General features: G+C 61.5%; 2 protein-coding genes across 2 annotated transcripts in view; one reads left to right on the top strand and one right to left on the bottom strand.

Moving 5' to 3' along the window:
* Positions 1-328: 328 nt before the first annotated feature.
* On the bottom strand, positions 329-10,490 carry CKMT1A (creatine kinase, mitochondrial 1A). The gene is made up of 9 exons (XM_067305301.1): positions 10,282-10,490; positions 3,578-3,776; positions 3,249-3,344; positions 2,793-3,014; positions 2,478-2,563; positions 1,619-1,742; positions 1,278-1,412; positions 834-959; positions 329-579 (listed from the first exon to the last, which is right to left on the bottom strand). The coding sequence occupies exons 1-9, from the start codon at positions 10,428-10,430 to the stop codon at positions 463-465; spliced, it is 1,254 nt and encodes a 417-aa protein (XP_067161402.1). The 5' UTR covers positions 10,431-10,490; the 3' UTR covers positions 329-462.
* Positions 10,491-11,557: 1,067 nt separating this feature from the next.
* PPIP5K1 (diphosphoinositol pentakisphosphate kinase 1) overlaps positions 11,558-16,055 on the top strand; it is a 57,513-nt gene continuing 53,015 nt past the window's right edge. Inside the window, exon 1 of the mRNA XM_067305200.1 lies at positions 11,558-11,570. The gene's annotated coding sequence lies outside the window, so the exon portion shown is untranslated. The remainder of the gene's footprint in view (positions 11,571-16,055) is intronic.

Below are 16,055 nucleotides of genomic sequence, written 5' to 3'. Positions count from 1 at the left end.
CTCTGCTCCCTGCCTGCCTGCAGCAACGCGCCGCCCAGCAGCACCTACTCCTGCTGGCACAGCCAGCCTGGTGCAGCGGCTCCCGGCCCCCTGCTGCCCCCAGCCCCCTGCCCGTGTGCAGCCCCTTGTGCCCCCCGGGCCAGGGCAGCCCCGGGGGCCCGTCCCCAGGGCAGCAGTGGCTCAGTGGAGATCCTGGGGTGGCTTGAGGCAGGGCAGGAAGCCTAGACCCACGTGGGTGCCCTGTCCGTGGGCAGGAGGAGGGCCAGGTGCGGAGAGGCAGGGGAGAGGGCACTTGGGAGCTGGGATGCGGAGCAGACCGAGCCTTGGCTACAGCAGCGCAAGTTTATGGGTGCTGGCACGAGGCGTCATGGGCTACAGGACAACAACATGCTGGGCATGGTGCTTGCGTAAGCTATGGGCAGGAGCCAGGTCCTGCGGGGCTGGTGCTGCCACGGCGCTCGCTCAGTGCCGGAACTGCGGCACCGGGGAGGGGATGCGGATGTCCTGCCCCTTCTCCAGCCGCCGCTCACAGTCGATCAGGTAGTTCACGCCGTCTATCACCAGCTGCACCAGCTCCACCTGCGCCAGGAGCACGCGTGTCCCGTCAGGGACCTCCAGGGCCCCGGCCGCTCTCTGGCCGAGCCACACTAGCGCGGCACCTGCCCAGCGCCCCACGCGAGGGCTTGTGCTGCCCATGCCCCCGCGAGCAGCGCAGTGCCCAGACCCTCCGTCGGCCCCGGCACGCGGCCCTGCAGCTGCTCTGGTGCGGGGGCCCAGTGTGCGCATGCGCTCCAGAGCCTCCCTGCCCAGACACGGCTCTGCCCTGCACCCACCTCGGACTTCCCCAGACGGTCCAGGTTGGAGATGTCGAAGACGCTGCCAGTAGCTGCCGTGTCCACCCCGCCTGTCCCGCGCTTCTGCAGCCGGAGGTTCTCCAGGATCTTGGGGAAGCGGCTGTCCTGGTGCCCAGAGAAGAGGGGGTGTCAGCACTGGCCAGGACCGTCAGCAAGGCAACGGGGGCTGATGGGACCCGCCAGCAAGGGAAGGGGTGCAGGGAGCCCTGCTGCGAGCAGACCCAGGACCAGGTCCGGGTCCCGGCCCTCTCCAGCTGTGGACGGAGGCATAGCCTGGACCATGGCTGGAGTTAGCTCTGCTTCCCTGGTGAACCTGGGCAAGGCCTGGGGTTGGCTCCCCTGCCAGCCTGCACCCTTGGCCGGGCTCTGCTCCCAGCGGCCCAGGTGGTCCCGGCTCCCTGCAGACCCCGCAGCAGCAACTACCTTGCTCAGCAGCGGCAGCTTGATGTGGACCCCCGCCCGCAGCCCTGTGCCCAGGTTGGACGGGCAGGTCAGGATGTATCCTAGCCTCTCGTTCCACATGAACTCCCAGCCTCGCTCCTGGATCAGCCGCTCCACCTGGGTGAGAGGCAAAAGCAGCTGTTCAGCCCCAGCTCTGCTGCGCTGGCCCTGGGCACACGGCCCTGCGGGCGCTGCCGGCCCCAGGCAAGCGTGCAGGGACCAGCTGGGCAAGGGCCCTGCGTGGCCGGTCCCCCTTCTGTCTGTCCGTCTGTCCATCCGTCTGTCCCGGAGGCCGAGTGCGGCGTGGACTGGCAGGTGCTCACCTCCTTCAGGCCCCGGCAGAACCGCTCGAACACGCGCTTCATGTTGCCCCCCTTCTCCATGGAGATGATGCGCGTGTGGTCCTCCTCGTTGATCCAGATCAAGAAGGTCTTCTCGTTGTTGTGCCTGGGGACAGGGCAGTGCTCAGGCCATGCGGCCACCCACGAGCCAGCCGCAGCGGTGCCACCCGTGCCGAGGGCTGCACTGGCTCCAGGCCTGGGGCTTGGGCAAGCACGGCAAGGGCGAAGCCACCGGGGCGCCAGCAGCCCGTCCCGTCCCGGGGGAGCGGGGCACGGCGCCTGCACCTCGGAGCTGGGGGCTGCCAGAGGGGCTGGGCAGTGTGAAGTGCCCGCGTCGGGTGCCAGGTTGTGGGCAGCTGGAGCGGGGGGACTGTGCGGGGTGTTTTCTGCGAGGCTGCTATGGAGGAGCTGTGCTTGCACAGCGGGGCAGGGCAATGAGGCGTGCGTGTGCTGACTGTCACACTGCAGGTACGAGGGCTGCTGCAGGGGCATGCAGGGATGCTGGGGACGAGCTGTGAGATGCATTTGTGCAAGGATAAGGTCTTGGGGGCAGACGGAGCCTGCAGAGAGCGGGAAGGAGCATGAGGGGTGTCCAGAGCAGGAGGTGGCTGCAGGTGCCCGGCAGCCCAGGGTGTGAGGTGCCGCGGGACAGTGAGCAGCCAGGGCCACAGCAGGGGCTCGAATGTCGGGGTCCAAAGCTGCCCCCTCCTTAGGAGGGTGCTGCAGGCTGTGGGGGTGCCCAGCTACTGCAGGGACTGCGGCTGGTGAGGGATGTCCAGGCTGGTGTCAGCAGAGCGCCCAGCTGCCCGGCTGGTGCCAGCCATACCAGGCAGGCACTCACCAGATGCCTCGGGCGTCAGGCCAGTCACGGGCCATTCCTGCCGCCGTCAGCAGCGGAGACACCGGCTTGTCGAAGAGGAAGTGGTCCTGGGAGGGAGGCAGTGGGTGAGCGTGCTCCCACGGCCGCTCCGGCCTCGCCGGGCGCCCTGGCCCTGCTCCTGGCAGGGTGAGCTTGCTGCCGTCGCCTCCAGCCGCTGGAGCCACTGGCCCCAGGGAGGTGGCGGCGGCCAGTGCACGGATGCCGTGCGGAGCCACTGCACGTTGGGGCGCCCGGGGCCAGGAAGGGTCCTGCCCCCAGGGCGCCGCGCAGACTCACGTCGATGAGCTGCTGCTGCTCCTTCTCCGTCATCTCGCTGAGGCGGTAGTAGCGGCCCGCCAGGTCGCCCCTGAGGCCGTTCAGCGCCTCCACGGCCACCTTCTCCACCTCGCGCCGCTCGGCCCGCGTGCAGGCTGGCGGCAGGCTCAGCCCGCGGATGCTGCGCCCCGTCCGCACCCGGGATGACAGCACATAGCGCTCATCGAAGTGCCCGAACTTAATCTGGAACAGATGGGAGCTGCGAGGGCGTTTATGCAGCAGCAGCGGCACCGCGCGCAGGCGCCGTCCCTGGGGAGGAAGGGCCCCTTCCACCCCCTGCTGCCCCCCGCCACCCCCCATCGCCCCCATCACCCCCATGGCCCCCTGCTGCCCCCATCACCTCCACCACCCCCATCGCCCCCATTGCCCCCATTGCCGCCCCCGCCTGGCCACGTGGTACTGCTGCCGGTCACGCACCTTGCTGGCATCCAGGTCTGTGAGGTGCTTCATGGTGCGGGGGTTGTAGCCGTTGTGCCGCTCCTGGATCACGGGGTCGAACAGGTCGGCAAACACCTGCAATCACAGGGACATGCGGAACGGGCGCGTGGCTGGGGGGCCGGGGACCGTGCTGCCTCTGCACCGCAATGGCCACCCGTGGGGCAGCGCTCAAGGGGCGGCTGCCGTGACAGACCTGTGTCCCCGCGGGGCTGCTCCAGGGCCTCTCCGACTGCCTGTGTCCCATGAGCGCCCGCCGCCTCCCGTGCCCTGGAGCGCCTGGGCATGGCAGGGCGCTGGCAGCTGCTCACCTCGTAGGTTTCTTCATCTCCCGCTACCATGCCCACCGTCTTGATGAAGGGGTGGCCAGGGTTGTCCACGCCGGTCTGGATGCACTGGTCCAGGGTCCAGCCATTGGGGGTGGCCTTGTCGCAGAGCCGGGCATAGATGGCAGGCGTCAGGTTGCTGGCCATGCAGTTGTTGTGTTTCCGCAGGTCGGGGTACTCAGCACTGCGGAGGGGAGACTGATGAGTCCCGGCCCGGGGCTGGGGGACTCAGTGCGTGCTCCTGCCCTGAGGCCCTGGGGCGCTCACAGGGCTGCAAGGGCAGCTCCGGAGAGGAAGGTGCAGCCGCTCTGCTCATCCAGCCTGGCAGAGGCCAGCTGGGAGAGGGCACGGCATGCACAGCTACACTACTGCCATGCATGGTGATACAGCTGGTGTGCACAGCGACATGACTGGTTTGCACAGTGACACAGCTGCTGTGCATGGCGATACGACTGCCATGCACGGTGACATGGCTGGCGTGCACAGCGACATGGCTGGTATGCACGGTGATATGGCTGCCATGCACAGCGATAGGGCTGGCGTGCACAGTGACATGACTGCTGTGCACAGCGACACAACTGGTGTGCACAGTGACACGGCTGGCATGCACAGCGACGTGGCTGGTGTGCACAGCAACACAGCTGGCGTGCACAGCGACATGGCTGGTGTGCACAGCGACGTGGCTGCCATGCACAGTGACATGGCTGCCGCGCACAGCGACGTGGCTGGCGGGCACATCAATACGGCTGGCGTGCATGGTGATACGGCGAGTGCCAGAGAGGGCAGAGAGCAGCCCAAGCTGAAGGTTGACATTGGCACAAGGACAAGGGGCCACAGTAAATCCGGATGGGTTGCTGGGTGCGGCTCATTACCGGATGTGCTCCTGGGCGAGCTCCCCGGGCCAGCAGCGGGCAGCAATGCCGGCCATGTGCGTGGGCACGGGCAGCTCACAGGACCCGTGTGCTGAGCTGCTTTGGTGGCCAGTCCAGGGAGAGGGTCTCCCTCCCCTGATCCTCCCTGGGCCTGCCCCAAAGCCCCCCAGATGGAGGGCTGCTGCCCTCCCTGGCCCCTTCTTCCCAGTGCCGGCCATCTGCCGAGTGGCAGGAGCCGGTTTCCACTGCAGCGGGCGGGAGCAGCCAGGATGCATTACTCGCAGGGCCCTGGCACATCCATCTGCATGCCCTTGGTGCCGGCTGCAGGGCTGAGCACGCCGCCGGCCCTGGACCCCTGCACCTGACCCCACGTCCCTGCACCCCGGCCGCGGCGGGGCAGGAAATCGGCTGAGCCTGATCTGCAGCTGGTGGGAACCACGCTGCTTTGGTGCAGTTTATTGTATTAGGGGGACGCTTGTCTCTAATCAGCTTAGGGGGAGGCCGTCTCTTGACCTCATTCCCACGTTAGCCAGGCTTTGTGCTTGTTCTGTGCTCGTGGGGATTGGCAGGGCAGGACCTTTGCAAAGCTCTCCACAGCCAAATCCCTTCTGCAGGGAGGTGGTGCCTCCCCCACCTCGTGGCGCAAGGCTGGCTCTCGTCAGCCCAGGCGGCCCCCCCAGCCCTGGGGGCAGCTGTCCCCTCTCCGGGGTGGCACAGAGCAGCTTGTGGGAGGCTTCGGGCAGGGGAAGAGGTGCTCATGCCAGCCCAGGTCTGGGCTGAGGGAGCAAGAGCTGGCCACATCACCAGCCGGGGTGCTGGGCATCCTCCCGGTCCCTGGGACCCTGTGCTTGGGTCGAGTGTTTGCACAGGGCGAAGGGTTTGGCTGCCGGTGCCCAGCCCCTGTGCTGCATTGCAGAGAGCTGTCACTGCTGTCGCCTCCACCCCTGCGTCTGCAGGCCAAGAATGTGCGTTGGCCTTTCGCCTACAGCTTGGCCAGTGCTTGTGGCTTCCCAAGCTTTGCAGAAAGAAAGGGAGTTAGGGCTTACATTGCCTGCTCTGTGTAGGGAGGTCGTTGCTGGTTCTGGCCTGGCCCAGTGCAGGGAGATGTTTGCGCCAGGCAGGGCCCAACCCCAGGCTTTGCAGGCTGGGGGCTGCTCCCCCTCTACCGGCTTGAGATGCCAGTTCAAAGGATGACTTGTCATGTACAGGAAGGAGCTTGCTCCAGCCTCCTGCACTGCTCCTGCCGTGCGCTGGCTGCTGACCCATGTGCCCCCCCCGAGAGATGAACTCAGGGTACAAACATTTGCTGACCAGAGTGGGACATTCAGATGTGTCTGCCCCCCCCCCCCCGCCATTTCCAGCACTGTGAGTGCTGCCTGGCATGCTGGCACTGCAGCTTGCTGTGGTTTCCACCATGGAGTCATGGACTACATCCAGAGACCCTGCAAAGGTTGCTAAGGGAAGCAAGCCTACTGCCAGTAAGAATAAAGATGCTGCAGATTTACATGTGCCAGCTGATATGCTCAGTCCACATCTTCACTGGGAAGTGTTCAAAGAGTCCAAAAACCCAAGAGATTCAAGCCCCTGCCTACAGGCTCTATGCTGCAGTGCTGATTTAGCTCCTGGGCTGAACATGCCCTCCCCCAGAACAGCCCTGAATCATAGCCAGCAAATCTGGGGAATCTCTTTCCAGCCTCTCTAGAACATCCAAATGAGGCTGGATGGTGCCAAGAAAGCGGGGCAATTCGGGAGATGAAGCTGTTAAAGCCTTAGGGCTGTGCTCACAAGCATGCCCAGCAAAACCAGGACAGGGCTGCATGGGAGATTGCCCTCTCTGCCGCCTGGGCTGCTCTCCCTCAGGTGTGCCATCCTGATATCCAGGTTTCTCCCGCACGAGCAGGAGGATGACACTGCACTGGGCCTTTGTGGGGTTGCCTTGATCCCTTGATTTGTGTCCCCAAAACTGGTCATAAAATGACGACATTTTTAGCATCAGGCTTTTGTGCCTATAGGGTGTGCTCCTGCAGGCTCCCCCAGTCACGGGGACTGAGTAGCTATTTCTGCCAAGATACCTTGATGTGGCAGCAAGGCCTTTGCTAGCACACCCGCTGCCTTGAGAGCCAGTGCAATACTGTGGTCCTCCTGTGGCCTCAGGGAGCATCTGCTTGCAGCAGCCGCTCTCCGCGTCCTTGCACCAGGAGGTGCTTCGCCCTAGGAGGACGCCTGCTAAATGCTCAGCGGGTATCATCCCATCCGCAGGCTGGGCAGCTCCTCCTGGAGCGGCAGCCCATGGCATCTCCCCTGGGCTCTTCAAGGCTCATCCAGCAGCCTCCAGATGTCTTTCCTGGCACCACCAGCCACTGCCTCTCCGGGTGACCGTCCTGGCACCCGTGCGGAGCAGCAGCCCCTCCCGCACGCGGCAGCGTAGCGGCGAGGGGGCCATGCAGCGAGCAGCGTGGGTCTTGCACGGCGGCGGCGGGAGGAGCCAGGTGCCGCCGAGGCTGCAGCACGCAGCAGAGCAATGCGGCTTGTCTATGCGGGGGGGGGTGTCTGGGAACAGTTCGGCGGGGATGGTCGGTGTGACTGTTCGAGCATGATGCTGTGCCTCGTGTGGGACCCTGCCTGGCAGCAGGCACCGCTGTGCCCACGTCTCCTCTGCACAGCATCAGGAAGCCGAGGGGAGTGACGTGCCCCCCCCTCCCCAGAGCACAGCCGTGTGGATCGCAGCGCCGCTGCTGTGCATGCAACTGTGGAGCACTGCTTGGACCTCGAGGCTGTTACCAACACCCCTCAGTATTTAATTTAAAACCTAGCAGAGGAAAAACCCTGATGGTTGCTGTGAATCCCCAACGGGGGTCTGTCCAGGCTCTTCTCAAATGTCAGCACCGTCACGAGGACTGTTTCCAGACAAATACACCCTATCAGGAAGCTCGTCTCAGTGCTTCCTAGCCACGTCCTCCCCTCCCCGATTATACCCCCTCCTCCAGACCCATTCCAGCCCCTGCTTCCCACAGACACTGCCTGGCTGTTCACCGGCCCCTGCTTTTGTTTTTCTGTATTAACAGTCAGACCTGCTGCTTTTCCTGAGCCACTGCTCCTGCCACAGCAACAGCTTTGCAACACTTCCAGTTTGCCCCTCTTCCCTGGCCACAAGCAAAGATCTGGGAGGCATTTTGTGTGTGCAAGGAGCACACTTCTGTGTTCAGGTTTAATGGGGAAACAGGCCAGCTTTCCCCAGACTCCGGTGCCCTTGTCTGCAGGAGCGGGGTGCGCACGGGCAGAGCAGCTGCCTTTCTCACGCCAGTCTGGCAGGTCTCACAGGTCCTGATGTTTTTTCCTCACCATCCTCACTCAGTGAAGACCTGATGTCTGTGGTCCTGCAGTGTTCAGTAAGCTTGAAAATACAATCCTCTTGGGAGGTGAATAAACAAAAATATCCACCATTTATCACTGTTTGAACTCATGCCATTTCCAGCTCCTCATTTCTGTGGCCTGACACAGTGTGTCTGAGCCCCGGAGCAAGCTCTTAGCACACAGCTTTCTGCACAAGCAGGGATCTCAGCCTGCAATGCAGAGCAGCACCGCTCGCTAACTACACGGTGTTTGGCGCAGGGATCACAGCAGCCGCACGTGCTTGGAGCAGTAACATCCCGTCCCTTTCCCTGCTCCAGCCTTCACTGCACTCAGCCTCTGCCGGCTTTGGGATGGAGAGGAAAATGCGCTCCTTGCCTTCCTGACACGCCGCTGAGCTGTGCCAGGCTGAGCAGCCAGTGCTGGTGGCACAAGGCAGGAGGGCCCTGCTGATGGCTGCCATGTGCATCCTCCTCCTGGCCCTGGCCCTAAGCCACCCTGTCCTCGTGAGGCACACCTCTACTCCCCTGCACTGGCCTGCCGCACTTGGTCCCCGGTGCCGCACAGGACTAAGCAGCGCTGGGAGCCAGGCGGGAGGAACCTGCGTCTGCTTCTCCCCAGCCACGAGGGCACTCGGCTTTGAGAGACCTTCTCTTCCTTATTGCCGAGGCGGGTGGCGTGACCAGCACCAGGCGGTGCCTCCGCCTGAGGCTGCTGGTGCTGGGTGCTCGCGGGGCGGGGGAAGCGCCTGGCTCCCTCCGGAGCCCAGCCCAGCCCAGCTCCCCAAGGGCAGCACTTGGCAAAGAGCAAGTTGAGCGGGGAGTGACACGAAACCTCCTGCACTAGAGCTTGAACCTTAGCACCACTCTGCAGCCGGTTATACTTATCTGGCTTAAGGGATCAGGCACAGGCTGTGTAAATACAGCCAGCAGCTCCTTCAGGCAGAGCCAGCATTATCCCCACAAACAACCCTAAGTCAGAGCCGTGGCCATGCCTGCGCCTGCCTGCCCAGCTTGGCCCAGCACTCCCCATCCAGGCCACGCACCGAGTCCTCATTGCACATCTCAGGGCTCATCTTCATTCAGAGTTTGCCAGGAAAGGCAGGTGTCACCCCAGCACTTGCAAACGCACTGCACACACTGGCGAGCTGCCCCAGCGCCCCTGGGCACCCATGTCTCCAGCAGCAACCCTGTGCATGAATGGAGAGGTGCAGGGCTGGGTGCAGCTTTGGCTGGGAGGGCGCAGGGCGTCCCCTTCACAGCACGATGAACTGCTCTGCTTTCATGGGGCCCATGGCCCCCTCTGCCCCCCCCCCCTTTAAATCTGCGCCTGAGAGGAGCAAGTGAGGAACTGCCAGGAAACCTTTTCTTCAAAATACATGAGAAGTCCCTGTCCCAAAGGAAGGCGTGTGTGAAGATTGGTACAGCCAGATGGGGTCAGGCCAGGAGCTTTAGCCAGCTCCTGGGGGGCTGCGGAGAAGTTTCTGCTCTGACACAGGCTCTTGCAGATGGAGTTCCTGGGTGTTTTGCCAAGATAAGAGAAAGAGAAGCCTTTTGCTCTGTCCTGTTCCCACCAGGATATTGGCAAGTCTCCTCTGGCTCCTGCGACAGCTGGGCTGAGCCTGGGGTATTCCCTTGCTCGACGCCTTTAGGATTCTTCCCTGCCAGACTAACAACGCCCCCCAGCTCCGTCCTCTGAGAAATCTCCCCATCACCCCAGCCCTGCTCTCAAGGATTTGTCCCCAGCTTTCACCATCCCTCTTTCCTGCTCTGCCCACACCTGGTCCCTGGGCCTTGCCAGTGCAGTGCCTTGTCTGCAGCATTTTGCCTGTGCTCCCAGGGCCAGGGGGAGTTCCCAGGGTTTCCCCTTTCCGGACTAACCCCGTGAGGCCCAGCCCGGCCCAGGCTGGGGCGACGGGGGCCCTACGCCGGCTGACCGTGCCTGGACCAGGCCCCGGGGGTGTCCCTGGGGATGGCGCCGGAGCCGGCACTCACGGCACGGCCCGAGCGGCCTCCGCTGCGGGCGGCCTCTGCTGAGGGAGCTGTGAGTGCCCGGGGCCCAGTGGCAGCCCTGCCGAGCCGGCAGGTCCCGGCCCGGCCCGGCCGGGCAGAACCAGAGCCGGGTCCTGCAGCGCCGCCCGGCATCGCGGTCGGGGCCGCCCGGCCCGGGCTCGGCGACCCCCGGGCTCGGCGGCCGCGCCGCGGTGGCGGAGGGCTCTCGGGCTCCGTCCCGGCGGCGGCGGCCAGCACGGCCGAGCCCCCGCCGCGCCGCCGGTCCCCGCCGCCGGTCCCCGCCGCTGGTGCGGGCTGGGTGCCCGGTTCGGTGCCGCTCCCGGAGCCCCGCGCCCGGCCGGAGCTCGGGGCAGCGCCCGCGCCCGTTCCGGAGCCGCAGCCACGGGGACCGGCCCCCGCCCGCCGCCCGCCGCCCGACCCCGCACGTGCGCCCCCGCCGTCCGCGCCCCGGTACCTGGGCGGGTAGCGCCGCCGCTGCCGGTCGCCCGCGCTGACCGTGTCCCGGGCGAGCAGGAAGCCGGCGGCGAGCGAGCCGGCGCCCACCATGGCCAGGAGGCCGGCGGAGCGGCGGCCCGGGAGGGCGCGGGCGAAGGTGCTGGCCATCGCAGAGCGGCGGAGCGGCGGCGGCGGCGGCGGCGCGAGCGCGAGCGCGGCGGGGCGGGGGGACGTGATGGGAATGGGAACGGCGGCGGCGGGGAGGGCGCGGGGGCGGGGAGCCGCCGGGCGCGGGGGGGCGCGACGGCACCGCCACCTGCCCGGGCCGCCCCGCCCCGCCCCGCCCCGGGCCGGCACCGGGGGGCTGCGGGGCCGCCGCCGCCTTCAGCACCGCGCCCTGGACAGCGCCGGCGGCGGCGGCCGTGCGCGGGGCACCGCGCCGGGCACGGCACCGCGCCGGGCACCGCGCCGCGCAGAGCACCGGGCAGCGCACCGGGCAGCGCACGGCACTGGGCAGCGCACGGCACCGCGCATCCCGCACAGCTCCGCACCGCTCATAGCGCCGCGCATCGCCCCGCAGCGCGCACGGCACCGCTGCGCCCCCCGCGGGGCGCACCCCGCCCGGGACGGCGGGCAGGGCCGGGCAGGGCCGGGCAGGGCTGGGCCGGCGGCGCCGCGGGTGCGGCCGGGGCGAAGTCCGCGCACCCGGAGGCGGGAGGTGGGAGGCGGGAGGGCGGTGCCGGGGGGCCGGCGGGGGCCGGGGCGGGCGCAGGGCTCGGCGCGGGCTGCCCCCCGCGCTGGGACCGCTCCCCGGGACCCTGGCGCGCGGGGCCGCGGCAGCACCGGCCAGGACAGGGCGGCCTGCCCGCGTGCCCCGAACCGGCGGCGGGGCGGCACCAGCGGGACACGCCGCGCTCCGCCGCCGGGCGCGGCCACCTCCCGCGCCCGCGGAGCCGCACGGGGCGGGAGCGGCCCGGCCCGGCTCGGCCGCCCGGTCCGCGGCCCGGCCGCCGGCCCGGTCCGCAGCGGCACCGAGACACCGCAGAGCCGGCGCCGGCGCCGGCGCCGGGAGCGCGGGCCGTTGCCACGGCGACGCGCGGGCCCGCGGGCGCTGCCGGGGCCCGGGCCGGCCCGCGCTCCACGTGCGCGCGGCAGCGCCCCTCGCCGCCGCCAGGGGCCGCCACTCCGCGCGCCGCCTGACCCCGCCGGCCCCGCCTCTCCGCTGCCGATTGGCTGACGGTGACCGCGAGCGGGTCGTGACTGGCCGGCGGCGGTGACGAAAGAGAAGGGTGAGCCCGGCGGCCGCAGGTGAGCGAGCGGAAATGGCGGCGCCCGCCGGGGCGCCCCCTGCTGCCGCCGGTCGGCCGGGTGCGGTGGCGGCCCCGGTGCGCCGGGGGGCTCCGGAGCCTCGGGGCTGGGGGGGGGGGGGGGCGCGGGGCGGGGGTGGGAAGGGGGGGGCGGCGGGCGCCCCGGGCAGGTGGCGCGGCCCGGCCCGGCTCTCCGGCGCGGGGCCTGCCGCGCCCGGCCGCCCGCGGGGCTCTGGCCTGTCCCGGCCGCGGGGCTGTCCGCGGCGGGCTCGGGCCGGCTGCTCCCTGCGTCGCATCGCCGCGGGCCCCGGGGGTCTCTCGGGCCTGCGGTGGGGCTCGGTGGCTCTTCCGGTCCGGTGGCGGCCGGGCTCCAGAGACCCCGCCGCGGCCTGGCCGGGGACAGCCGAGCCCGGGGCGGCAGCCGCTGCTCGGGCCGCGGCGTCTCGCGGAGCGCCTCAGCGCCGCGGCGGCGGCCACCCCTCGCTGTGCTGGGCCAGCCCTCGGGGCGGCCGCGGGCGGCGACGGGGCCGGGCCGGGCAGTGCTGTGTCGCTCCTGGCAGCCGTGTGCTTCTTCCTCGGGGGGGGGAGGCAACGACCAGATGAACTTGCTTTGGATTAACCTGCCCGTGTCCCTGTGGTTTAGCTATGCGGATGCGGTTTCCTGCAGAATTGGTACTGGAAGGAGTCAATTTTGAATTTACTGTTCTGAATTTACTTCTCCATATTGAACATCAATGTAAATGCTCCTACCTTGAGGTAAACCCAAGGTAACTTTTGCCTCGTGAAAGGTGGTTACTACCATCTGTTTATCATGGAGCTGATGGGACGAAAGCACTCAGCTAAACAGCTGTCACAGAGAAGTTTATGTACTGTGAATGAACTCCCTAGCTTACTCCATAACGCTTATTTTCCTGCTAATATGCTGCTAGACAACCTCGAGACTTTTTTATGGAAGTCTTCTGAAAAGTGTGAAAGAGCTGATTTGGTTAGCGTCTGTACCCCATTTGATGTGTGAGGAAAGGGTATAAGTACATGACTAACCACTCTACAGAGAAATTATCAGTGCTGTGGACTGGAAGGATGGGTAAAAATTACAGCTTTCAAGTGCTAGTGAGTCCACAGGTTGCAGTTTGTGTACTTATAAAGCAAAATTAGCCATCATATTAATCCTTTTAAAATTAAAGTCATGCATGTTTAAGCTTGTTTCTATTCTTTCCTTTAAAAAAAAATTTGGGAAAATTATTTTATGCTTCAGTTTGTTAGTAATTTTTTTTATTAACGATTACAATCTCAGAGAAAATTTGCTGCTGTGAAGTTTTGCATTTAACAAATGATCCCACGAAAAAGACAAAACTGGGTCTAGCTGCTACACTTGCTATGTGACCAACGTAACACTTGCTCAGAGGTAGAAATGATAAGCCAAGAGTTTTTACCAAATTTGCAAACAGCAGCACTTTCCAGCAGAAAGAACTCCTAGTCAGGAAGCATGAAATGTTTTAACCATTGATGTACTCTATCTGTGTCTGAAGTTGCTGATGGATTTGGAGTTACTGAAAATGCCTCTCAAACAGGCAGAATTGTACTTTTAGAATTGCAGCTTTGGTATCTTGGTTATGAATGCATTGAACTATACAAATAGAACATGGCAAGCTTGTTTTAATACCCTAAGTCCAAATAGCTTTTAATTATTAACTCTGCAATAGTTTTGTTTTGAAGCAATTAAAAGTTTATGCCACTTTAGTTTTTGACAAGAGTACAACATCTTTTGCATTTAAGTGTGTAATTAATCTTTAATACAAAGTCCTTATAACAATGGATTAACTCTTCAGGCAAAGTAACTTCACTGACTATACACACGTAAGATTGAGGCCTAAGCTTTCAGTGTGTTTTAATGCAGTTTTATAGAGTTCAACAAGACCTTTCCAGCATTAGTATTTTTTAAAATACCAACTACGCATATTCATAAAGATTGCAATGTTGCAGATACTTTAACTGGCTTAAATTGGGCTGAGGTTCTATGAACTAATTCATACTTGCCACCAGTTTGCACACAGTGGTGCCCTGTGCTCTTTTGTCCTCCAGTCAAATGCTTCCCCTAGGTTCCCTGGAATGCACAGGCCGAGTGTCTGGACCTAGATCTGCCTCTTCTACCTTTCCAATCATGCAGCTGCACCTATAACAGGTTCCATTAATAAAATTAAAAAACTTTCACTAGTCAGTGCCACATGGTGTGCAAAGTTAGTATAAGACCTGATCATACTCTCTTCTCTTCTAAAGTTTTGGTATTTCAAAGTGGGGCACAAAGAATTAATCTCTTAATCTGTGCTTAGCTAAACAGCACCAGAATGATCTGCTGGGGAACCTGAAAACATCTTACTCTCTCATTTCTTGTCCCTAATACAGGGCAGTCTAGAGAGCTGAAAAATTAGTTCCAGAACACTTAGGGCAAGGCTTACATCTCAATTTCAGGTTGTGTGTCAGCAGCTAATGATTGCCATTAGTTAATTACTTTAACCTTTGGTATGATTGTGTAGCAGATCATAGGTGCCCTTGTTGGGAGGCAGTGCAAGAATGTCTGTAGTTGTAAGTGGCTGGTGTACATTTCCTCATGTATTTGTGATGGGATTAGGAAGCCTGAAGATCCTGTACTCAAAACCATAACCTTGCTTAACTAAGTTTTTCTCTTTGTGTGTTGGGGTTTTTTTCTTTTGCTTGTGTGTGTGTGTATGTGTGTGTGGGCTGTGTTAGTGCTTTTGACTCTCTCAGCAAGTTCAGTCAGCAGTATTAACTCAACACTTAATTTTCCTGCTGTGGTTTGTGAAAGGTTGGAGACCTGCAGCGTTCTTAGCACATGGGGACTGGTCTGAATGTGTGACCTTTAGGAGCAGTTAGCTCAGGAAGCAATGAGAAAGATGTGGAACCATGTGTTCATCAGCATATGTATTTGAGAAGCAAACATGGCTACTGTCAGCGCATCTCACATAGCTCTAGGTTTGGAGAAAAGAAGTAGCAGTGAAGGTGTGGGCTGAACACCATACAGGAACTTTGCTGGTACTGTTCTTGTGAAAATTTGCCACACCTCTGGCAAAATAAGCTCTGTGATAGCCCAGCACTACAGCTGATTCAGGCATGGCTGCAAAATCTGATGTTACTAGCCTTTGATACCAACCAAAATCGTGCTCCATTGTCTGTTTCCCTTTAAGGGTCATGGTCTGTTTGAATTTTAGGTGCCTTAGTTATGCCTGTAGCTAACAGTTCTGTTACATCAAGAGGCTGTATGCTGGCTTCATAGAAATCCAGAGAAGAGATCTAGTTTGAACAGAGAGTTGAAAAAGATTTTGGTTATATTACCACCCTTTCTCCACACCAGAAACAACCTGTGAGATAACGAGGCTTTCAATGTTAATGCCAAGGGGATTCTTGATGCTTCAGTGAGGCTCTAGCTTTTTAGTATGGAGTGTCGTGACCTATGGAAATATCTAAAGAGCAAGGTAGAGGCTTTTTTCCTGGGATAGAAGCAGGAATGTAGAGAACCTGTTGCTTTCTTAGTTCTTAGGGCAAAGGTTTTTCTGCTGCCTGATCTATTTTTCAAGGAGGGAGGGGAGGGTAAGGGATTGGAGAGAACAACCCTCCTCCTCTTCTTGCATGGTTTATTTCATTAAATCGTCAGCCTTCAAGCTGACAGTGTACTTACTGAGGTCTCATTCTGTGCTGACATGCTGAGGCAGCAGAGCCCAGGAATGAAGATAGTTCCTGAATAATTTGGGAATTCTACTCTTGTCCTTGTGTTGTATTAGTAGGGTTATGTGGAGCACACGATGAAAATTGCCTGTACAGCCTGGTCTGCCAGCACTGTTAATGGCACCAGTAGAGAGTGCTGATGGTGAATTACAGCTTTGACCCTTGATAATTTAGACACCCTTCTATTTTGGACGAGCACTGTGCCTCAAGGTGCATGTGGGAGCACCCAGCACTTGGCTTTGTGTGCAAGTAGAATATTGGAGTGAGCTGGCAGTAATGCTGAGGAGATCGTCCTTGGTACGGTAGGAGCAAAGTTTGGTCTTGGTGTGTCACCTCTCTGATTTCTGTTATATTGGTGTGGGCTCCCCCAGTAGATCTGGTATGTTAACTTACAGATGTGCTGTTGGACCAGTTTCTCATAGTGTGACTTCAGGGCTGTTGTCTGGTGTACTTCTGCTTCAGTGCTCTCTCTGAGGACTTACCTGTTAAATCTCCCGTCCTTTCTGAGAATGTGCACAGTCTTTCTGCATGGAGACATACTTTATTTTTACACTTATTTCCAAGAGGATTTCACAACCAGCTGGTTTGCTGTCTGTTTGATTCTTTTGCTTGTTCCCACCCTGCTCGAATAGATTAAGTCAATCTCCCTCCTTTGTTCTCTGTGAGGGAATTCTCATCTACTGTGAAACTGTGCTGGCAGCAGGCAGATGTCATTTGAATGGTCTCCTCTGCTCTGTGAAGAGCT

The sequence above is a fragment of the Apteryx mantelli genome, chromosome 15 (genome assembly GCF_036417845.1).
Source record: "Apteryx mantelli isolate bAptMan1 chromosome 15, bAptMan1.hap1, whole genome shotgun sequence".
Taxonomy (NCBI): Eukaryota; Metazoa; Chordata; class Aves; order Apterygiformes; family Apterygidae; genus Apteryx; species Apteryx mantelli.
The sequence above is the reverse complement of the archived record's forward strand: the minus strand, read 5'-3'. Positions and strand labels throughout refer to the sequence as shown.

What these genes read in the sequence shown, in the direction of transcription:
- CKMT1A (XM_067305301.1), bottom strand. Translation starts at nt 10,430, where the DNA reads ATGGCCAGCACCTTCGCCCGCGCCCTCCCGGGCCGCCGCTCCGCCGGC. An exon ending in CAGACCTGGATGCCAGCAAG is followed by an intron (nt 3,015 to 3,248) that starts GTGCGTGACCGG and finishes CATCTGTTCCAG; the next exon opens with ATTAAGTTCGGGCACTTCGA. An exon ending in AGCTGCCGCTGCTGAGCAAG is followed by an intron (nt 960 to 1,277) that starts GTAGTTGCTGCT and finishes TCTGGGCACCAG; the next exon opens with GACAGCCGCTTCCCCAAGAT.